Source organism: Oreochromis aureus, linkage group 5, assembly GCF_013358895.1.
Source record: "Oreochromis aureus strain Israel breed Guangdong linkage group 5, ZZ_aureus, whole genome shotgun sequence".
Classification (NCBI taxonomy): Eukaryota; Metazoa; Chordata; class Actinopteri; order Cichliformes; family Cichlidae; genus Oreochromis; species Oreochromis aureus.
In genome coordinates, this window is record NC_052946.1 from 12,313,802 (window position 1) to 12,337,354 (window position 23,553).

Consider the following 23,553-nt stretch of genomic DNA (forward strand, 5'->3'; position numbering starts at 1 on the left):
GTGCTGTGCATGTGTCAGAGTATCTATTATCTGAGAAACTGGTGCTTAAGGTTGACTTAGAAAATATCAGCCTAATTAAGCTATAGCAGTAATAGAGTAACTGTTTAGTAAAAAAAAAAAGGGGGGGGGGGTGCTGCTTGTGAAACTTTTTTGACATTAAACACAAAAATAGAACAAAAGCAGTTTTGCTTTGGAGATTAACATTCTCCCACTGACAAACTCAACTTGACAATTTGCATACAAAGACTGTGACTAAACCCCCTTCACACACACACACACACACACACTTCACTCACACACAAAAGGCCCTTCGACCCCTCCTCTTATGCCCTCCCACTACTCTTTTCTGTGTCTTTCTGATCCCCGCCCATCTTCCCTTCTGCCTCCTTCATCACCTAGGTAACTATTATGGGACACCCAAGCCACCAGTGCAGCCCCCCAGTGGGAAAGTGATTAGCAGTAGTGGTAACAGCGGTGATGCCCCACTGCCAGACGGGCTCAGCAGTAGCCTGCCGGGCTCACAGCACTCCACTCCCCGACGCTCCAAGTCCTACAATGACATGCGCAATGCTGGATTAGTGCCTGGAGAGCAGCAGCAGGAGGACGACGAGGACCTCCATGACATGAACAGCAGCTTTACAGGTACGTGCGGAGGAAGGAGAGGAAATCGGATGGGCGGAGAATCTCTTATAAGTTTTGGTTGACACTCGAGTAACATTGAGCATTGTATCACCGTGATTTTGTGCATTGAAGAAGCACTCTGCTGTTTGCTTTTAGTGAAGAGTACAACGGCATGTGTATAAATGACCATGTATGGCTCTGTCAGGACGCTGCCATGTTGAAGAAAATAACCCTCTGCTATAACACAAATGTATAATAAGAGCCACGGTTTAAACCATCTGCAAAGTTACATTTACTCAAGTCAGATTAGCAAGACATGAGGGAGACTGAAATGAATAACTCTAAATGAATAACAACTATAGTTGGTTAAAATTTTAAACCGATGAGACGAGAATATTCCATTATTGAGTCATGAAGGGAACACTGACAGAGCACTGTTTTTGCGTGTACACTGAGTACATTAATACTTGATTGCTTGCTGATAATGCTCCTTTACATAAATTGGTGTTAGACTTCAGATAAGCGATCTGACAAAATAAGATCTTTTAAAGCATCTCAAATGATTTTCTGTTCATTTTTATTTCAACTTCATAAAAAATTATTAATCTGAAAAGTGTTTCATGGAGGAACTGATAATTGATTTCTATCCAATATAGTATTGAATACTATATGAGTGGAGCCAGAAAAGCAAATACTAAATAAAATAACGTGAATACCAAACCTACAAAGCACAGTTGATTTGCCCGCACTAACGCCTTGGTAGCTGTGTACACAAGCTGTGGCACCACACAGCGCACTTTCATCTTCTCTGGCCAGCTCAGCACAGATGTGTGTGTCCTTCTGTCAAGCAGGGTGTGAGCTTGGCACCTGAAATCAAACAGCAAATGGTCACTCAAGATGCGTGTAAGCCATGTTTTGAAGCCAGGTGTTAAGAGCAGCATTTTTGTCTCACATTCATTTGAATACAACTTTGGACAGAAGATAAAAGAATGGACCCAGAAGGCTGGCAGCAGACCCAAAGCTAAATTAAATTTGCCTTCTTTTCACAGACAAGACCCAAAGTGATACATCACATCTGACACTTCTAAATGCTTATCCGCATTTTCAAAGAGATCTTTCCTCTTTCTCACACTTTGCCTGTAACCAGCTAGCAGCTGTGGTTGTTTTTAACTCCTCCTTGTTTCGCGGGACTCACCGCTCCTTTAGCTGATTTGGACACCAAAGCAAACAGACCCTGCAGATCAGCCTGAGAATCACTTTCTTTCACTCTTTTATTTTGGAGGGGAGAAGCGGGGGCAAAAAAAAATCATTTGAGAGCTGATGGATAAAGTGGGAGGCGAATGCAAGTGGAGAGAAGGTAGCAGGAAATTAAATGGAAAGAGGGAGTGACTGGGAAAGAGGGCAAGTCTAAAAAAGAAACGACTGCAAAGTGAGAAAGAAACAAGCAGGGGAGGTTTTTATACTGTGAAAAAGGATAAGCTCAGAAAAGAAGTAGGAGAAAGCACAAAAGAAGTGGAGAGAGAGAAAGAGCCCTTTGCTGTGGAGAGGGGCTGCAGAATACAAGAACTTCTTTGATTGGTGAGTAAGTGGTCTCTAGCTCTGACTACGTCTGCTGCCTGCGTATCTGCATCCACACATGTAAAATAGTGCCATCTGGCTGCGAGCAGTAGACCTGAGCAGACGCCATATGTGAAACTGATTTTAGGGGGATAATAGTCCATTAAATTAAGTTTAAGTTGGTAAAATGACAGCAGTGCTGCTTGTTTGACATTAAAGAAATGAACTGGAGTAATTTTGGGGGTTTTTCTTGTTAGTTGGTGAGTAGGAAATTTAAAGAGTTTCAGCCTTAATGCTGTGGCTGACATGTGTTTTTCAAATGTGGGACCAAAAGTTGTTTAACTGTCTGTGATTGTGTGACAAGTGCCACTCGAGTGTGAGTGTGGAAATGAAGCGGCAGGAAGCAAGGTGCTAGCACTTTCAAGGCGTGAACTGCCCACTCAGCATTCTTTGCTGAAGGAAGAAAGAAACAAGCCCAAAGTACTTCTGTCGTTAGGAAGTCATTGGGCTAAATGGAAACATGCTATAGCAACATAACTGATTTCATTCAATAAATAGGTGGAAAAACTCATTGACATGAGGCTTTCTTGTCGTCTAGTTGTGGATTTTTACAGCCTCATGAAACATTTTTTAGTCTTTAAATTATTCAGACTGCTCAGGCAGGAGATATTTTTATTGCTGTGGAAATTTTAAACATTATAGAAACACAGTAAATGACTGGAATTCTTCCAAACTCCCATTCAAATTATGTTTCAATAATTCTTAATGTATTAGGAAATGTATTTTTTTCTATTACCGCACAGACTTTAAGGTTACATGATAGACTGTATCTTGTGACGATACTTAAAAAACCGGTGTAATCAACAGGAGCACTTGTTTGTTTGAAGACAGTTGTTTTAAAAAAAAAAAATTTCTTTAGTTGATCTCATGATGCGTTCCATTTGCCTCGGCCATCTTCCAAAGCAAATGGAAATTCCTAATAGAGTACCTCCTAGTAACCCTAAGCCTAGTCCGGTTGACAATTGCAACTGGTAGCTTGGAAATCCCAGCTTGAAATGGAGCGCACTCATTGTTTTCACAGCTACTTGTTGCTCTTTGAAAGTGTTACTGGCGTCCTTTAGTTGAAAGATTTTTGACACCACGCTGTGTGTGTTCTGGGTTTCTTGTCCCTCCAGGAGACTCTAGTGAATTAGACGAGATTCATCACTCGGTGCGCCCTTTCGCCCCCCGCCAGAGTGACCTGTCCTACGCTGGGACAACCCCCTCACCACCGGCCACCACGGAGAGCACACAGCAGACACACACTCACCTGAGCCATCCTCCCCCAGAGGATCCGCTGGGACCTCTGCCCGACAACTGGGAGATGGCCTATACCGAGAACGGAGAGGTCTATTTTATAGAGTAAGTACCAAAGGTCGGATTCAAGTAGTACTTAATCTTAAATCAGATATTATCAGTGTTCAGTGTCAATGTGGCTGAATGATGCTTCCTTTCATTTTGATTAAACTTTGTTTAAAACGGGACATGATGTTAGATAATAACGTGGACATTTTCTCATGGCTGACTCTCTTTCTGTATTAACCATCGTCTGCACTGTATAAAGCAGATCCAGGTTTCATCTTAATGTGACAGACGTGTGTCGCTGTGGAGAGTACTCGAAGGCTTTAGGAATCATGAAAGTTTAAAGAATCCAGCATACATTACCAACAACTAGATGAAGCATAATTCAGGATACCAAAGAGTTCCTCCAGCATCGCTCCTACAGCCATGAACCTTTAACTAATTTAAAGTCTGCAAAATAGAGAATTAGAGGGAAATTTATTACAGATTACCTGGTCATGCTTTCTATCTATGATGCCTTACTCCTTGTTGTTGTTACTTGTTAAACAGATTCTAATAGATGTGAAATTCCTTAATATGAGGCATTAAACTTTAGATATCGACTGTAACTTACTTACAGTTATTTTGTTCTTTTTTTAGGATCCTTCCACCTCTGCTATTCTTCTCTACACCCATTAAAACGAACAATCATAATGTTCTTTTTTACTTTTATTAACATAGTAAAAGCATTTGCTCAGATTTAAATGTTTCCTGTTTAATCTGAGCAATATTGACCTGAAAGGACTTTCAGTTAATGATCAAGTGCCGTGTGTCACTTTTTCCTTTTTTATAAATCATTCATTCCACCTGTTTCGGGTTCAAATTTCCGATGTTTCTGTTAGCTACCCTCTAATAATTTGTCTTGTCTGGCCTGTCTTGTGTGTTCTGCTTAGCCACAATACAAGGACGACTTCCTGGATAGACCCTCGGTGCCTGGACAAACCTCAGAAACCCCTGGAAGAATCTGAAGATGATGGTACGTGTCTGTTTGTGCAAAATCTTCTGTAAGCTAAAAGAGGTGATATTTTTTCACTTGTTTTGTTCTGTTGTTTAGTGCCTGTTTTTCTACACCGTACCCAAAAAGTCAGACTCATAACACATCTGAGAGGTTCACCCTTTTAGTCCTTAGGTGTCAGTATTGGGTCACAGAAAATGGTGTGCAGTCCACTGGCCGGCGACACCTTTGGTCTTCTTCCAGCTGTTTCTCGGGGCAACAAAACCTACACCTTCCATTAATTGACTTCCCCAATCTTGTAGTCTATTGTTACAGTATACAGAAAAAGAAAAGGTCACAAGCTCAACTCCATTATGGTGTCAAACCACACTCAGAGATCCAGTCGTTAGTGCCGCCTGATTTTAGTAAACATGGTTTTTCAGAGGAGGTTGTTGCTCTGGTTTTGGTTAAATCTTGCCACCCAGTGTCCAGATGTTGTTATTACAGCCGCCTATCTCACAGATGTTTGTCTCTCTGCTTCCATCCACCCCTCCTGCCTTTGTCTTCCCAACAACAATCCTGTGGCGCTGCTGTGCCGTCCACTTGACTGAGTAGAAGGGGTACATACAGAGGAGCTGGATAATGACCTAGGTAGGAACTTCTCTCATCTTTTCTTCACTTGAACAGCTGAAATTGGAGTTTGACATGTGTCAGTTAGGTGACTGTGACTTTAATCATTCAGAAATGACACATCATGACAATTGTCTGTCTTTCTATTAGCACGTGGGATTTTTAAATGTGTATTTGTATGTGCCTTGAACATAATTGTCATCAAACACACATGCCACCAGCCATGCAGGTGTCACACTACACAGCCTTACAAAACACTCCCACATCAGAAGGCCATCATTTCAGACATAAGAGGCAAAAAGCTGATCCAGAGAAGATTGTTGTAATGATGGTTTCCTAATGTGCCTGTCTGAGCCAGACAGCTACAGGCTCTTTTTCCTGATGCCCATCAGCACACTAACTAGCCTCTCAGACAGAGCGGTGAGGCCACCTGTGCAGGCTAAATGGTGTCTGGAGATGATGCCCCGCACTGTTATGCACCTGTAATGAATTATTCCATTAGAGGAAATATATCAGAATAATGATTGACATGTTTGGACTTCACTTGGGGGTACACAGTGCAATACAAGGGGGGGGAAATATAAACGCCCACATCTAATACTGTGATGAAAATCTGCAAGAATGTAGTATGTTTTCATCACCGTCATTACTGCTTTAGTAAATATATTCTATATTAGCACTGTTTAAAATGGTTAAATGTAATATGAAAGGGTTCAACTACAGAGAAACGGCTTCGCTCTTTTTTTGTTTTTTTGTGTTTCCAGCAAAAAGCAATAAAAGCAGGAAAAAGAGAGCACACCAGATCCAAACAGGTTGATGAGATGCTGCCAAGGAAAACGGAGAATCTATCACGCTTTTATTTCTTTATTTTTAAACCCACTCCAACTGCTAAGCATCAACAGCTCCCGTGTTTAAATCTTCAGGTCAGACAACTCCCCCCCCCCACCGACCCTGTCCACAAGACATCCTCAACTGGATGAACATGCTCAATAATTATCGATCGGCGCCCTCCAATGCAGGTGGGCACAGAAACCGCAATTAAATCCTGCTCTCAAAGGAGACGAGCAGACGAAAGCCTTTTTATGAACGCCGGCACGCATGCCCGAATTCTCACGTACACCCACGTGCGCAAGAAGTGCCTCTCTGTGGCAGACTCTTCCTCCAGAGAAATCAATCACAGCACTATATCAACAGAATGAGATGCGAACAGTTAAACGCGGAACTCATCACGCTCGACTCCCCCTCGAAATCACAATGTGTTCTAGAAAGTGGGACGAGGGACACGGGGTGAGAGCAAAACACGGCTTAATGAGCGACGACTTTCTCTCCCTTTGTCTTTGCCGTTGTCATCTGTGTTTCCAAACACACCGAAGCCAATGCCAGGCTTTTAGTAGGTTTGCAGCACAGATCGTCCTCTCTCTGCGCTTATGCACACACACACACAGGTGGTCCTCCCGGAGTGGAACTAGTGCAGTGTGAAATAACGTGGGTGATTAAAATTTTTGCGTGACGCCAGGCAGGACCGCATTCCATTTAACGTTCCAGTTCAAAACATCTAAATGATAATTTACCGTGCTCGCCTTGCGCGTTCACCCTTGCGACATCTCTTTCCCGTAACCTTGCATTTCTTCTTTGCCGCTTGTGCTTTTAGATGCACTTCAGCAGGTGTAGAAAAATACGAACCCACAGAAGCCCGAGCTGCTTACACGCACGGAGCTGCTGGCTCTGGTTTCACTTACAAATGATAAATTAATATGTAGACCGCGGCGGCGTGTTTGTGTGTGTCTGCATCTGCAGCTGATTCCACTCCAGCCGAAGTCCTCCTTATTAAAAAGCAGAGGGAAGCTCTCCAAGTTGGATGATTGTAATTACCATCTACTTGCACGCAGGGCAGAGTAGAAATTGGCTGAGGGTAATAATATGTAGAACTTATTCGTCACAGGAGAGGATTACCGGACTATCTCTGTTTGTAGCCAATTAGAATCCTCTGACATTATCTGTGTGGAGGATGGCCAGGAATCAGTGCTGCTGTAATCAGGCTGGAGAAGTGAATCAGATGGCTCTGCTGAAGATAACGGCGTTGCACATTGGCATCATATTCATGTCTTTCGCTCGTCATCTTTTAAGTTTCACCTTTTCACGTGTTTTAGCATTTGCACACGTGTGCTTGCATCAGTGTCGCTTTCAGTTCTACTCAAGCAGGTTTAAATTCATGCCCACAAAGAGACGAATGTGAAGTCAAATCTGCAACAATCTCTACCAGACACTAAGCGATCCATGTGAAAACTAAAGAGCCTCGGTGCCTTTGTTTAGCCAAGGACAGGTACTTTTCGACCATACCTTTCCAGCGCGCTGATTAGAGATGTGTGTTTCTGTGTGATATTCTGTAGAATGTTGTTTTTCTTCTGTATGAGGGGAAAGAAAAGAGAAGTCGTTCATTCAGAAACCAACCAATCATCTCACAGAATTTAGTACGTGTCTTTTCAGCTCCAGTGTATTTTGCACAAAGGTTTCTAAGCCTGGAATTTTCCACCTGCTTCCTGTCATTTATAACTTTACCTGCCTCTTCTTCGTTGCCTTTTTTTTTTTTTTTCTGTATTTCTTCCCCCTCCCCGCATTCATACATCCACCTGTGCCCATGGGGGTCTTGCTCTGTTCTTATCTGATGGGTGGAAATGTCAGCATTGTGAGGGGACAGAGGTGAGAACAGCCAGACAGCCTGTGAAGCTGTTGAGCTGCTCTGGCCTCGGAGACTGACTGACGGGCCGATTACAATGGCGTGGCCAAAGGTCTCTCCTGGCTTTGCCTCAAATGGCTCAATACACGGCTTCCTGCAAGTCAAGATTTACTTACTTCCTTTGTCTCACTATCTTTTCTTTTTTTCTTTCCAGAACTTCCTCCAGGATGGGAGAAAATAGACGATCCAGTGTATGGAGTCTACTATGTTGAGTAAGTGCACAGGCTGACGTCGCAGAAAAATCTAGAAATAGCTCCCAGCTTCTTCTTCATGTGCATAAATAGAAGTACATCCACACATTTCTTTTTTTCTTTCAAGCAACAAAAACTCTTAACGTCACTGCTAATGGAAGACATCACAGACACATTCCTGCTTCAGCTATGTCAGTCCTTTTGTGTTCTGGAAAATGTAGGCCATTTTGTTTGTGTCATTAACATTCGGAAAAAAATGAGCAAAAATATGCAGCGAGCGTGTTTGTGCGATCACATATGTGCGTATCTCATATTGTGTGAAGCCCCTGGGCCTCAGCATTAATACAAATATGTTTCATGCATTTTTTTTTTTTTTTTTATGTTGTTCAAAGCAGCACCTGTGGGCCCAAGGCTGTGGCATTTCTTTTTTTTTTTCCCCTCTCTCTCTTTGTTTCTGCAATATTTTTTCTAATATACATTATTCACAGTTTCCTTCATTTGCTGTATAATGTGGCGCTTTCAGGTTCCATTTTTCAGTGCTAGTTAGGTTAGTAGGAAACCTCCCAGGCTGTAATGTGAAAGATGTTTGTGGTTTCAGCAAAATTAAGCCATCAGCACAAAAGGATTTATTTGATGTGATTTGTAGGCACGGCTGTGTCATGTGCATCTCAAAGAGAGGTTGCTGTGTAAGCGTGGGTGTGTGTGCATTGTGCCACCATGTATTAATCAAAGCTTATCGCCATGTTTCTCCACTCCCCACCCCAATGCCTTCGCCCTTTGTTGACCCTCTCCCGCTCTGCTGTTACCTTATCCTCTTCTCTGTGTCCCTGCTGTGCTCTACTCTCCTGCTGATCTTTTTCACCCCCCCCCTTACATCTTGTTCTGTATTCTTATGTTCTTTTCATCCACTCCGTCCACCGTCCCAAAGTCATATCAACAGGAAGACCCAGTATGAAAATCCGGTGCTAGAGGCTAAGAAGCGCAGGCAGCTGGAACAGCAGCAGCCTCAGCCCCAGAGCCAGCAGCCACCTGAAGGTGAGCGCTACATCCGAGGTTCGTCCACAAGCCCCCACCAGGGGCGTCATTTTCTTTCTTTCTTATTCATGTGTATAAATGAGTTGCCTGCATGCTCTGTGTGTCTGTCTCTGTGAGTATGAGCGAGTGTGACTTTATCTGCCAATGCCTATTACTGCTACAGTTTTATTTTTGCTGCTCCTGCCTTATGATTTGCTAAGTGCCCTCCCATAAAGGCATAACTATTATTTGCGGCTGCACCACGCAGCCTTTTTGAAGTTAATTTCAGTTTTCTGTGCTACCTTTTGATTCTCGTTTGCTTGTTATAAATTGGACGAAGGTAACCACAGGTAAGTTTGGCTCCCACCTGCCTGCTTAAGAGCTGGAGTGGAGACCCTTAATTTTGTGTTACTTAATAAAATGCTGCCAGTTGTAACACTAATAAGAACTCTTCCCAAACACTTCCCCTTCTTCTGAGACAGCTGCCCAAAACCAAGCAACGGGTAGCTCAGTGTTGCTCTTGCCCTCCTTTCTTTGCATATTCACAGGACACCCTACGGTGAAATTAATTGCAAATGAAGGTCAACTCAAGAGGGAATTCTCCTATTGCACTTCACATTCTGCTCATTCAGCATAAAACATTAGATTCACCCCGATTACCTGCTGATTTTTCCCCCAATTGAAGGTTGAATCTCTCTGCAAAAGATAAAAATGAAAAAAAATCTGTTTTTTGACACGTGTTTACTTCATCTATCTGTTATGAATATTATGACAAACTGCAGTCTAGCAAGGTGATTAATCAAAGGTGGTAGTCAGTCAAGAAAAAGGGAATCAGTTGTTCTGGTTTCCCACACCACCATTTTTATTGAGAAGAGAGATGCGAAACCATATTAATGCTTGTGTTCATACTGAGCTCAGTAGTGAAACATGAATCTGTAGTGGGTAGAAGGCTTCACATCAATCTTTCATCCACTGTAATTAACACGCTGCACAGTAGTTCTGTCGGCTTCATCGGAGCTGCATTTGCTTTGTTGCAAGCACACAGCACAGCAGGACGTGTTGTCTTAGCCTCAATTTCGTTCAAGTAGGACAACTTTGCACCTGTCTAGACTCCATCTCGAGAATATGTGCCTCTCGCTGTTGCAGAATGGATCGAAGACTCGACGATGGCAGGGGCTCCGTTGGCTAGCTATGCTACCAACCACCAGGAGACCTACAGGGACCCTCAGACAGGGCCCGCAGTGCCCAACGCGATGGGACAAAAACGTAAGTTGTCATCCTCGGAGAGCTAAAGCCTGCAACCAAACGAAATGAGGATTATGCATAACTTTTTTGTTTCCAGGCGGCGTTACCCAGAGCGACTTATTATAAGTTAAACAAAATTCATCTTTTACAGCTTAGTTTGTTTTCCTGTGCCAGCGCCTCAGGCCCTGTTTGAGTTGTCGTGATGGAGGACCAGAGCTGAACTGACACTGTAAAGCTGCTCTCTGTATAAATCACATCATGCATTTTTTATAAGTCAAATTGAACTCGCGTGACACGTGCACTAAACAAAATTTCGTCCAGTCTGCGCATTTTTACGAAGACACGCTCTGCCGAGTGCCCTTCTATAAATGTGCTCTCCCTGTGTTTATCGTGGCAACGTGTTGATTCTCAGGAAACCTCTGCTGTGTTGTTCCACATAATGGCCTGATTTCACCCATCATTTAGTGACACACACACACACACACACACACACACACACACACACACACACACACACACACACACACACACACACACACAAATAAAGAGTCTCGCCGTTACAGTGGGTTTCCTTCTCCTGGTTGCCAGCTCCTTTTATACCGGCCTCCCACTAGCAGCTTGTCTAATTAGCACAGCCATGGCAGAGAATTAACTGCCTCACCCTGTCTCTCCCTCTTACTCTCTCTTGCTGCTTTGTCGGCAGCCTTTTCCTTCTCCCTCATCGATCTCTTTATTTTATAGCGCACATTTGCCGTCTCGCTGCCTTTTGTCTGGTCCCACCCAGCTTTCTGCTTTGGTTTAGCTGGTTGGTGCTGTCCATCTTTTTGTCTTACCCCTCCCTCCACACCCCCAGTCTCAAACTCCTGCTAGCCCGACTGTGCCGGCACTCCATATTACTCCATAGAAAGACATCACTTTTGAAACACACTTGCTTTTTATGTTCCTCCCGCTTCCTGGTCTGTTCTTACATCTCTAGATCCCTGGTGGATAAAGCCACCCATATCAGCAGACAGTTTAGTTACATTTTCCTTAGTCTAGGACAAAAAAATCCAATTCAAAAGGCACTGGGCATGAAAACACACATGCATGTAGACAATAAAACACAAGGGCACAGACCGACTCCAAGGGTAATGCATTTTTCATTGAATGCGTAAGCTGTAGCGCTGCCATAACCTAATGTGGTGCTGCAGGTCACCACACAGACGTTCCTTTAGTCTTCATCATCCTCTCCCTTCTTACTTTCTTTTCTGCCAACATCTCCTCAATCATTTATGTATCCGAAGTATTGTGCGTTTGGCATGCATCGTGTCCTTTAATAGAGAAGCGGAGTTCAGCCTGTGCCTGTGTATTCATCTGTTTGTTTCTCATTCCTAGTAGAAAGGATAAACTTTATCCTTAATGCCGTATAATTAGATAGCAAAGTCAAGAAAAAGAGAATCGAGTTTAGATGTCGTTGTCGTCGTCTGAGCAGTTGTTCTTTCACAAGATCACTGTCAAATTTTTTTCATATAGATGTGTCTCAGTTAAACCCTCACAACCAGTGTGGAGTGATACAGATGTCTTCTCAGATGAGATTTCAGCAGCTGATTGAAACAAGCCGGAGACATCGCTTATGCCAACACGACGGTCATGTGACCTTCATCTGAAGCAATGTCATTGCTATTCAGGATGCGCCTGTTGTGTCTTCAAATGCCAAACCACCAGTGAAAGCATATTAGACATTCAAAGAGCTGAAGTGGTATCATGTAGTTTATACTATTTTGAAATAAGTTCTTGTCTAAACTGTTTTTTTATCCCATCACATCATCACATAGTCAATTAAAATTATAAGTAATAAATGATTCATTATTATCAAAAAGTTAATATGGACTGACTCCAGTGGCGATAACAGTAGATGAGTTCAGATTTAAAGGCTTTGCATGTCTATACTCGGCCTTCTTATTTCCAGTCTTGCTCAAAGTTTCACTGAGTTGCACGCGCTGAAGAAAGTCATTCAACCATACTCAGTCTTTTCTATATGAACTTTTAATGTAGTTGCCAAATGGGATCAGTTAAGCCTTCAGTTTGACTTGATGCTTATGATTCTGTTCATTCCCTTTAACCTAATTAATCATTTTATTGTAATAGGTCTGTTTTGATTGATGATGCACCACGTGAGCAATCGCCAAGCAGTAACTGTTGTCCTTAGCTGTACTAGACAAACACCAATCAGAGAAGATTAGTTGTGCACTTTAATGATACCTGCTGCGATGCTTGTGCAGACATGGTTTGACACAAGTGAGCAAAGGCTCTTCACTGTAGCAATAATGCTTTACCTGAGGAGGTTTAGTAGCTCCAGGGCTTTGCAAACCAAATCCGACTACTGCTTAACCCAGTTCTTGAGTCTCTGCTGGGGCATCCAGTGTGATGAAAGCTGAGCTATCTGTGTCTGTGTGTTCAGGAGGGAAGCCTTTCTTTACCAGGAACCGATCTGAGCTGAAGGGGACGTTCATAAATACCAAACTGAAGAAGAGTCGTAGGGGGTTTGGTTTTACTGTTGTGGGAGGGGATGAGCCAGATGAGTTCCTGCAGATAAAGAGCCTAGTCCTAGATGGCCCCGCCGCCCTTGATGGCAAGATGGAGACTGGTAAGTATCTTGTATTTATTAACAAAGTTTACAAAGGGTGGCTGAATCAGGTGACCCTGATTTGGATACGCAGACATACATGGATGGATGGATGGATGGATGGATGGATGGATGGATGTCCTGCTTGACAAAAATAAATGGACTTCATTCTTTCTCACCCCTTTAAGGTGATGTGATTGTGAGTGTTAACGACACCTGTGTGCTCGGCTACACCCATGCTCAAGTTGTGAAGATCTTCCAATCGATTCCAATTGGTTCCATGGTCAACTTGGAGCTGTGCCGTGGCTATCCGTTGCCTTTTGACCCCGACGACCCAAACACCAGCCTGGTTACCTCAGTGGCTATCCTCGACAACAAGGAGCCCATCATCGTCAACGGCCAGGAGACCTCTAACAGCTACGATTCGCCGTCCAGCCACGGCAGTCAGAACAACAACAACGGTCCAACCAACAGCGGGGTCCCCATCAACGGCCTCCCCCGACCCCACAGCCCCTCCACAGAGGTGGCTTCTGATACCTCTTCCCAGCATGGCTACCCTAGTGATGTAGTCACCCTGGCCTCATCCATCGCAACGCAGCCAGAGCTCATCACCGTACACATGGAGAAAGGAGACAAGGGCTTCGGCTTCACCATTGCTGACAGTCCCGGTGGTGGGGGGCAAAGAGTGAAACAGATCGTGGACTACCCACGCTGCCGCGGTCTCAGGGAGGGCGACATCATCGTGGAGGTGAACAAGAGAAATGTGCAGAGCATGTCCCACAACCAGGTGGTTGACCTGCTCAGCAAGTGTCCCAAAGGCAGTGAGGTCACCATGCTGGTGCAAAGAGGTGAGTGAAGGCTAACTTCTCTTTGTGTTCACTCGCCGTGTCAGTAAATTTGTCATTCGTCTAGTAAATTGTGACAGCAGATGGAGATGAGGAAGGTGTCGGGAGCAGGTGTCAAGTAGAAATGCGGCAGTTTCTGAGTTATGTGCCCATATGTTGAAGCAGCGCAAAACAAAACAAACCTTTCGCATGCATCTGCTTGATGCTGTTGACAAAAAAAAAATAATAGGCTTCTGCCTTACAGGCTGTTCCCGCTCACCGAGCTCTTTTATTGACACACATTTATTTATTCATGCAAATAGAGGGTGGAAGCATACAAGAGATTGCAAAGGAGGAAAGATAGAAGGATAATTACGGTAAGGAAGGAGCCGCAGAGGAAGTTGAAATAACATTTGAGGATGTGGTGTAGTGTAGTGTGAAGAGAGAGCGAGGTGTTTACAGTTATCGGCTCTGACAAGCCAGTTATAGCTGCTTTCCTGAAATGGAAGGCAGGCGGAAGTGGAGAAGGAAGACTAAAAGGTTAGATGGGAGAAGTATGGAAAGAGGGATAAACAGAGGAGAGAAATTCAGGTTTAGTTGGTGTTTTGAGGTCAGAGTCTGAATATTCTCGCCCTTTTTCAAAAAGAAAAACTGTTTTTCCCTCTCTGTCTCTGCTCATGTTCATTTGCAGTCTGCTCTGTTTCTGTTTGCTGTGTTTGCTGGGAGAGAGAATGTCTAGTGTATTTTGGGGTTTTAGTGTAGTCCCACGTTCAAGCTCATCACTTTGAAGATGCCACCAATTGTGCCGGCATGCCTTTTATCCATCCACCTGGCTCTCCGCCTTGATATAAGCCTGTGACATTTTGCCCTTAACGTAAAAAATTTCGGTGCTAGCTGGTCAACGTTAGTGCTGTGAAAATGGTGCACTCAGCCTTTGTCATGGCTTCTGATTGAAAATCACGGTAGCACAGAAGCACTAAATGGAAACAAAGCAACTGTGAATAGGATAAAACTGAAATGATTGAATTTCAGTATTTTCCCTCCAATCCCCCCTCAGACGCGCAGACCTCCGCCGCTCTAAACGCCCCGTGTGATACAAGTAATTGGACCATTTTCTCTGCCAGACTGTCCTTTTGCTTGCTTTAGGGCTTATTAATTCTAGTTACTAAAAGGTTTTGTGTGTGTCTGTGTACATGCATGCAGTTTATCTCCGTCATAAGGTTAAGTGCTCAGAGCTGCCAAGGGAAATTGGTCAGATGAATGGCAGGCAACTCGCACTGTAATCTCGCATGGAATCTTTTTTCTTTTTCTCTTTCTGAAGTTGTATCTCAATCTTTTTCTGCCACAGTCTGTTTGTCTGACTTCTCAACAAATGGCTAAACCTTCCAAAAACTACACAGACCAAACGGCTTCTCTACCCTCCTCTCTGGCTTTTGGTAATGAGTAGCATTTCCTCATCACGCTTGTGTACACAAGCGCGTAAAGCGATTCGGCCTCATCTCATCTCAGACAGGAGCTTAATGGGCTGTCAAGGAAACAGACGTCAGTTTAATTGGGCTTCTGTAAATGCATTGGCTGGCTGCGATCGACACAGACAGACTATGACAGTAGAATGATACTGGAGGAAACACAAGGATGGTATGGATAAAGTATGAGGAGCATTTTAAACGAACCAGCATTACTGAATGCTCTTTCTGGTGGCTTTTATTGCACTAGAGTTTTTACAAAAGGACGGATACAAAAGCAGGAAACTAACACATTTCCTTCAGATTATTATTAGAAAAAGATCTGCTGACTTGATGGCGCCAACATCAGATATGTAACTTTCAACGCAGAAATAGGACAGCAAAAGTACAAATTAGATTAGTGCATTTTCTTAACCTTCTTCTTCTAAACTTTTCTTTTTAAATTAAATCAGTCTTTGTGACTTTGGACTGTATTTTACGTTGATTTTCATGTTTCTGTTCCTAAAAGCAAGACATCAGAAATTCCCATGAAAATACTCCAGTCATGTTGACACTAGTACTGAGAAACCTCATCTCTTTCCAACAATTGAATTCTGAGAGCTGTGAAGCTATGAAGTCTATACAAGAATAAAAGTTATCAAAAAAAAAAAAAAAATGAAAGAAAAAATGTCAGTATAAGTTTCCTGGAATTAAAGTAGACATCCTCAGATGTCTTGCTTTTTTTCTGGCCGTGAATCTGAAATCAATATATAATGAGTTTTCATTTAAACAGACAGCAGCCTGCAGAATAAACTCACAAAGACAACTAAAAATACCCCGTGCACAGCAGTGGTTCTCTCCTGGGTGCTAGCTAGTCGAGAATAAACCACACTAAACCAAAAAACTAAATTCCAGCTCTTTTAGGGATACTGGTATGTGAGCATGATGTAGCCAGGGGCGTAATTTCCAGGGGGGTTAGGGGGGTTATGATCAGACCCAACCAATATAACCCCCCCAATAAAATTATGAATTTTCTTGCATGAATAGGCTGTTGATTTTCTTTACTCATTTCAGTTATTACGAGCAAAATAGTTGCATGTTTAATCATCTGGGAATTTACCCAGATTTATTTATTTATGTAGTAAGAGATCTTGACCCCCCCCCGTTCAGCAAAGTTACACCGATGGGTGTAGCGGTGATATGAGGTGTAACTTGCATTTGAATTTCATTTTTTCAAGTTTCAAGTTTTTCAAAGCAAATTCTGACCTTTGCAATACTGGAAGACACAGATTATTGATGTTTATCGCCTTGATAAATAACTTAAGCAATGACACTTTGTCAACAATTTTGTTAACTTCAATTCATTTTCCCCTAACTAATCAGCTAACTGATTTGCTGAATGTTTGCTTTAGCACCATTTTTGATCACATCTCCAGTGTGTTCTCATTGGACAAATCATTTTTTCCCTTTAGCCCTTTTGTGGCAGGAAAGATGAGTAGACTTTGTTTAGATCTTATGGCTGGCTAAATCACTTGAAGAGAATGAGCGAATACCTGGGTCCCTTTTTCTCCATCAAAGCTTATTGATATACACTGTGTCCCACTGTGTATCCCTTCCTCCCACACGTTTCCCATCCTTTAGAGTCTTTAAGCATGTTTAGGCCGCACATTTTGTGTGTGTGTGTGTGTGTGTGTGTGTGTGTGTGTGTGTGTGTGTGTGTGTGTGTGTGTGTGTGTGTGTGTGTGTGTGTGTGTGTGTGTGCCGCTGTTCATCATTCGCTTCGTTTATTTTGGGGTTTTTTTTACATTTACACTCTGGGAACACATCATCTAAGGCTCTAGTCACGGTGCCTTAATTACTGTCCTGCTCACACTCTCTTCACTGCTGTCTCAATCAGGATCACTCCACCAGTAGCAGCAAAGCACACTGGCCTGTAATTGGGGTCCTGATGTCAGCTTTGCTTATAATACACATACGTCTTTTTCCTTGCTTCCTTCTCTCTCTCTGTGTCTCTCTCCTTCCAACCAAACGCTGCTTGCTTGTGCGTGTTCACACAGGCATTCACTCAGCCAGTCTCATGAACATGAACAGTCATGCATCCAATTATAGATTAGAGGCAGAAAGACTCTGGTTCGGCCTTAATTGGTGGAAATCCACCTCTCCTCCGCCCCTCCATCCCTCCTTTTCCGTTTCTGTTCCCCCACCGCCAGGATGGAGATTCACACCTGCTCGCCCACGTAAAGATGGGAGTCTATCCCTGAGGACTAGCGTATGAAGAAGCGAACTCGTAAAAGCCGCTGCGTACAACAGTATGCCCCCCTCTCACTCGCCTCTCTCCCTCATTTAATAGACGTGGAGGAAGAGCCACGCAACGGGTCAGCGTGGAGACACTTTAACAGTGCTTCGTAGGTTAAATAGTGGGTTTTAGACACTTGACACTCTGTCATGTACTTCCTATAAGCGCGCAGGAATGATTTATTACCTCAGTCAGGTTTCATAATCCATTGTGCTTTCATTTGTCTAATTACACTCCTGTAATGGGCTCATTTTCCCCTGCCTGTCTTCTCCTGCCCCCACTGATGCACCAGCATAATTCATTTTGGCCCCTGATGTCTTGCCGTTGCATAGATGCTAATTTCCATTACCCCACTCTCTTTTGTCCATAGGAGTGCATACACCTGTTGTATAGCTGTTTGTCAGTGAAAACTAGTTTCGATGCAGTTTTTCTGAAACATAGCTTCGTAGCAGCCCCGGCAGCTCGTGTCATTAGTCAGCTACAGGAAAAAAAAAAATTACATCTATTTGTCTCAGCATGGATGCCGAGTTGCATTATTTTCTTTCATTTTTACCTGTTTGAAAATCCAGGCAGGTGCTCCAACGAATGCACGGTAATGCGCGCTGGGCTAGCAACAAACAGGTCGTACCAATGTACATGAAGAGGGAAGGATACGCACCTCTGGATGACAAATTAAAGGAAAAATCAACTTACATTAAGGGCCTGATTCACTAGGCAGGGCAAATGGGAGCAATGGGAGTGGAAAGTCCTCCGGGTAATCTATTAACACAGTGTAAATTTATAAACACAGGCGCAGCCACTTCAGTTCAATAATAACCTAATGTAGTTTACTAATGGCAGCGCAAATGAGCATAGGGTTGCAAACAAGCAGGCCCGATGAGGGTGTGAGTAATCGACTAACAGCACAGACACAGCTTGTTACTTGTAATCTGACAACATAATGTAAGCGTAGGTTTTACCCACATTTCGCTCAGGAAGCAGCTTGGCAGCACGGGCCAGGGGGAGGCGGAAGAATGGTGGAAACCGGAGGTGTTAATGGAGGAACGACTTTGGAAACTGGCTCATAAAAAGGGAGTTCTCAACACCACTGTGGTCAAGGTGAATGCTGAAGTGACTGTATGAACAGTGGAGAAGCCCAGATACAAGGGAGACAGTTTTGGAAATGTGGATCTAATAATTACAATGAAATAACAAAAATGGTCATTTGAATGTCGTTAAGCTGACAATTTCATGTATTTCTTGGTAGTTTTTTTTTTTTTTTTCTCTGGGAGGGATTATTAAAGCTCTGCTTGATGTCCTAGAAACAAAAATGAGGGCAAAAGGTTAATAATAAAGGTTTGGATACAGTGGCTTTAGTGACTTTTTTGATTCGGAAGCTTCAACAAATTAAAAATGTCTTTCAATAAATTAAAAACAACATGCCTTGGCTGTTGATGTATGTTCTGATGGCGCCTTCCTCTGGTATTCCAATTAAATTAACATTAGAGGAGAAAATTCTCTCCCTTCTGCTCTGCGTGCTCTTGCCTCAGTGCCGCCTCCTCCCAGCATCCACAGCAGTTTACGTCCAGAACAAAATTACTGAATTTCTTATTTTTAAAGCAGTAAATAACCACTAATACAGTGTATCAATCAATTTCCTCATTTGGTGTTTTGGTGGTGGTGGACAACGCTGTGCAACACGTGCTAAGTCACTCAGTGGTATTGAATTGAATTGAGATCAGGTGACGGTAAAAGGTATATCATGTGATTACCATCATTTACATCATAGTCTGCAAACTATTCAGTGACCCCCTCACGCTCTATGGATGAGGGCATTGTCATGCTGAAAGACACCACTGTGGAAAGGTTTAATTATAGGATAAATCTAATCAGTGAAAACAACTTTGTATTGATTTGCTGCGACCATTTCCTCTAAGGGGACAAAAGGCCTAAAAACAAGCCAGCAAAATTCCCCGTAAAGCATAACAGAGCCCATGGAGTCCCTTACCGTAGGGGCAAGGCTTTAGGCTTTTCCTTTAATTAACTGGAGCTGCAGTGGATGAGGGGAGAAGGGGAAAAAAATGGTGGAGGGAACGATGTCAGAGGATCAGAGAGATGATGAAAGAGCAGTGTAGAAACCCCCATGATGCTCTGCTCTCTGTCTTTTCCTCTCTTTCCCTCTACTTCATGACTCATCAATCATCAGCGACACAACAGTCCCTGCTTGGCAATCGGGCCTCTTGCGTCTCTGCTCTCAAAGTGAGATATGGACCCTTTCTCTCCTCCCGATGTAGCAAGCAACGGGTTACAGGAGTGAAACAGCCAAGAGGTTTAAATTATTTCACGTGTCAAAGTATTTGATGAACCCCCCGCTGCTTGTAAAGTTACTTTCTTTTATTTCCTTTGAATAAATGAGGGGCAAAATGCCCAAAGACGTGTCCAAGACTTTAGATTAACTGCATGGCTCCTTGGAAAACTCTATTAGCATTCACTTACAAATCATCCTAGAAACTGCTGTTATAGAAACAGCATCCACAAGCCCACTAGAGTTCACTTGGGACCGAGCGATGCAAATGTCCTCATCTGAAAGCGAGCACAAGGGTCAATGGAAACATCCACGTGCCAGCCAACCAGGTAACAGACTTCAGAGAAGTGTAACAGGGTGACTACTCGGGATGTGGTGTCTCCAGCATGTCCGGGTCCACAAAAGACTGTAATCGATGTCTTGCTGTTATAGCAAGAGGGCAAGTTCCCCTTATTTACCTCTATGCAGCATGCAGGAGACTTCATGTACCCTTACTCACAGTTTAAATCCAAGTTTCCCTATGCGTTTTCCATCAGCATGGAAGGAAAGTAAGGAGGGTAAGCTTAGGATTAAGGAAGGTAGGAAGGTAAAAACACCAAGTGGGTCGTTGTCACAGTAGATGGCTCTTATTGGCGTAATGGTGGGCAAGTGCACTGATGGCTTGTAAGTGCCTCCTGTCAAAAAGCACTCCACGGATCTGTTTTCTTTAAGGGCGCACACTGATAGACGGGAACACAATTATGTGAAATTGCATAACCCACATAAACAAACTCAGAGTTACCGGCACGCACATTCATAAGACTCGTTTAGTGTCTCCAGTCTTCTACACAGCCATTAGAAAGAGATAAACGCTGATGATGGCTCCCTGTACAGACTAAAGCAGGAAATCAATTCACTGTATGGGCAGGAAGTGTTGTATTTTTGCCCACTTCGCATTAAAAATTCTGCTGACTGAACGTTCCAGTGGCACCATAACGAACAGCATTGCAGTTGAGAAAAGCAATGATCGCGGGAGCAGCCTGCCCACCGGGTGCCCACGATTCACCTCTGCTCGTTTTTTTGGCTCGCTGGAGGCTCGAGTTGGTGAATCATTGCTTGTTGCACGGCGGGGACGAGGTGAGCCTTTCTCGCTCCCCGAGCCCCTACCAATCTCCCATGTCTTCACACCTCTGTAGCCACTGGGCGAGTCGTAAATCTCCAACATTGCACCATCTTTTTGTTTCCATGACAATGCTCCGCAGATAATTTGCGCTGGGGTCTCCCCTGGGCGGATGTGTGCATTTGTGGGAGGAGGGGATTTCACCCCAGATTTAAAGTTCTAGAAGAGAAACACTCCCCAGTTCACCATTTTTAATTTAAAGAGGGGAAAAAAAGGACAGTTTCTTTCCCCATAAGGAAACCTGTTACCTTCCACTGCGTTTTCTTTTTCTTTTTTTAACCTGTTCACCCTGGTCATCTTTGCTATTTAGCCACACTGGCACTTGTAAATTCTCTATTTACACACAGGCACACAAAGAAGGATCCTCAGTAACGCTGCACTTAGCATGACTGTCACACTGAGGATGCCGATGGACACGGCTGATATGAGCTTTTCACTCCTTCACTGTACAGCAGAAAGCAGCTCACCACAACAAGCGTTGCTTAGAGACCATCTGTCAGTTCCCCACGGTCACCAGGCACTGTCGCCACGGTGACAGATGGACCTGCCTGTTGGAAGCCATCACTCCTCGCCGAGACCTAGTAGCACATACACACAGACACGCACTGTGGACAGACAACATAATCTGCTTAGTAATGGCTTCCGTTTAGTAACTGCTGTGTTGCCAGGTTGGTGCAACAGTTCCTATCTGTTGCATGGTAGTGTACAAGGTGTACTGCTTTTTGTCAGACTGTACCCACCTTTGGCAGCTTGTTTTGCTGAATTTTTTGCACACAACTTTTGACTCGGTGTGTCAGTGCTTCGATTTTTATGTATAGATGCTGTTAGTAACAGTTCTTACTTTAACCTGTGCTAGTTTTTGCCCAAAATTCTTTGTCATGATAAACTCAGGGTGTTCATGCGCAAAGAAAACCAAGTCATCTTCCCTCAACTTCAGGTTTTTTATCTCCTCTGGCAATCAAACAAAAGTATTACTTTGTCAAGCTACTTAAAATAATCTGTCACAGTCCTCAAAGATACAGTAGAGTTCATTATTTTCCTGTCTTTGAAATTCACGCCGATTTGTTGATATCTTCAATCATAAAACAGAAAAATCCTAGTAGTTGGATTATTGGCTCTTACGAAAGAGTCTCGTGCCACTCATTTTTAAGATTTGGTAAGCAGAGTAAAATGAGCAAAAGGGCCCACAGTGGTTCTGGTCCATTATTTGAGAGCTGGAGGCGCTGAGGTTTTAGTTGAGCTCTCTCACTCAGGCTGTCAGTCTGCCGGCCAGGCCAAATCGCCCACCTGTCTAAAAATGCTCTTTCCCTCCTTGTGTCTGTAATTGGGACCGGAGGTTGGCCCAAACATCCACAATCCCTTTTGATCTGAGAGATGCACACAGATGTGAAGCTGACCTTTGCACAGTTGTGTTTTCCCTGTTTTTATTTGCTTTAGGATTGAAACCGACATTTATTTCAATAATTGATTTATCTCAGTTTTTCCTATCCGATGTAGTTTCTCCGAAAAGTTGGAATATTAAATAAAAGCATAAACTCTAAATAGAATTCATGCACTTGCAGGTTTCAGTCTATTAAACTGGAATTTGATGTTTAAGTGAGTTTTGAGACGAAGGCAACAAAAGACTGAGGAAGTTGTGGCACGCTTGTCAAAACACCTAGTATCTTGAAACTAATTAGAGTACAGCATCATTAAAAGAGTAGAAGTATCGCTATGCAGCTTGCAAGCACAAAAATGAACGCCTGTCATGTTGGTATTGTTTAAATAGCAAACATATTCAGTTTGTCTTTCAATTTTTAAAGCTGTTAATCAAAAATAAAAAAACATGTGCTGCACATTATGAAATTCTGAATTCTTTGTGGCTGCAGAGCCGCTAAGAGGCACTGACAGGGAGCAGCGGCAGATCAATTGCAGTGGATAGATGAAGGATAGTAAAACACTGTCCTGAGTCCTTGACTGACAGCCTCCTCGGTCCAAAGAGAAAACCTTGGGATTCAGTGGGATTATGTCTAGTATGCATCCTTTTTCTTTTTTTTTTATCAGATTGTTACACACTTCTGAATGAACGATTCCTATCGATTTGAAAAGGGAAGTAGCGGGGAAAGAAGGAAAAACTGCAGACGCAACACAGCTGGAGCTGTCAGTTGTGAATGAACCCAGATGTCTGAGAGATAAAGAAGACGAGCGTGCGCGCGTGTGTGTGTGTGTGTGTGTATATATGTAAGATCTTATCCTCTCAGCTTCCCTAAAGGATTGACACACAGTAGTGGCCCATTTTCACAGATGAAGCACAGCCCACTCTTTTGTATGTCGGACGCGCGTGTGTTTGGCCGGCACTCCACTCGCTGCTGTACTGTAACGTTGTAGAGGGAAATAAAACCACACTTCTTGTATTTTCTTTCTTTCGCGCACTCCTCCACGCGTTCTCATATCCGTGACTTCACACTGCCGCTTTTTTCACGCAGAGCCGAGGGAGGGAGCGATGTGTTTAAGGAGCGCATTTACCTGGTCGGATCTGCGCTGTGTTGGTATTTCAGTAATCTGTCAGTCTTTTTCGTCTGTGTGCGCGCTTTGTCGGGTACAACGATCTTGCTGCAAATGATATTTTCTGGTCACTGCTCACTCGGGCAG

The 23,553-nt window shown here is 43.4% G+C and overlaps 1 protein-coding gene across 15 annotated transcripts in view; it reads left to right on the forward strand.

Moving 5' to 3' along the window:
- Positions 1 to 23,553, forward strand: part of magi1b (membrane associated guanylate kinase, WW and PDZ domain containing 1b) — a 136,449-nt gene that overhangs the window by 81,052 nt on the left and 31,844 nt on the right. For 13 of the 15 annotated variants that reach the window (XM_039611915.1, XM_039611921.1, XM_039611917.1 and 10 more), the window contains exons 4-12: positions 400 to 642; positions 3,354 to 3,579; positions 4,452 to 4,534; positions 5,108 to 5,143; positions 8,014 to 8,071; positions 8,979 to 9,103; positions 10,211 to 10,330; positions 12,750 to 12,935; positions 13,103 to 13,762. In XM_039611915.1, coding sequence (XP_039467849.1) covers positions 400 to 642; positions 3,354 to 3,579; positions 4,452 to 4,534; positions 5,108 to 5,143; positions 8,014 to 8,071; positions 8,979 to 9,103; positions 10,211 to 10,330; positions 12,750 to 12,935; positions 13,103 to 13,762 — 1,737 coding nt within the window. The remainder of the gene's footprint in view (positions 1 to 399; positions 643 to 3,353; positions 3,580 to 4,451; positions 4,535 to 5,107; positions 5,144 to 8,013; positions 8,072 to 8,978; positions 9,104 to 10,210; positions 10,331 to 12,749; positions 12,936 to 13,102; positions 13,763 to 23,553) is intronic. The other 2 variants (XM_039611919.1, XM_039611920.1) reach the window with 1 other exon arrangement.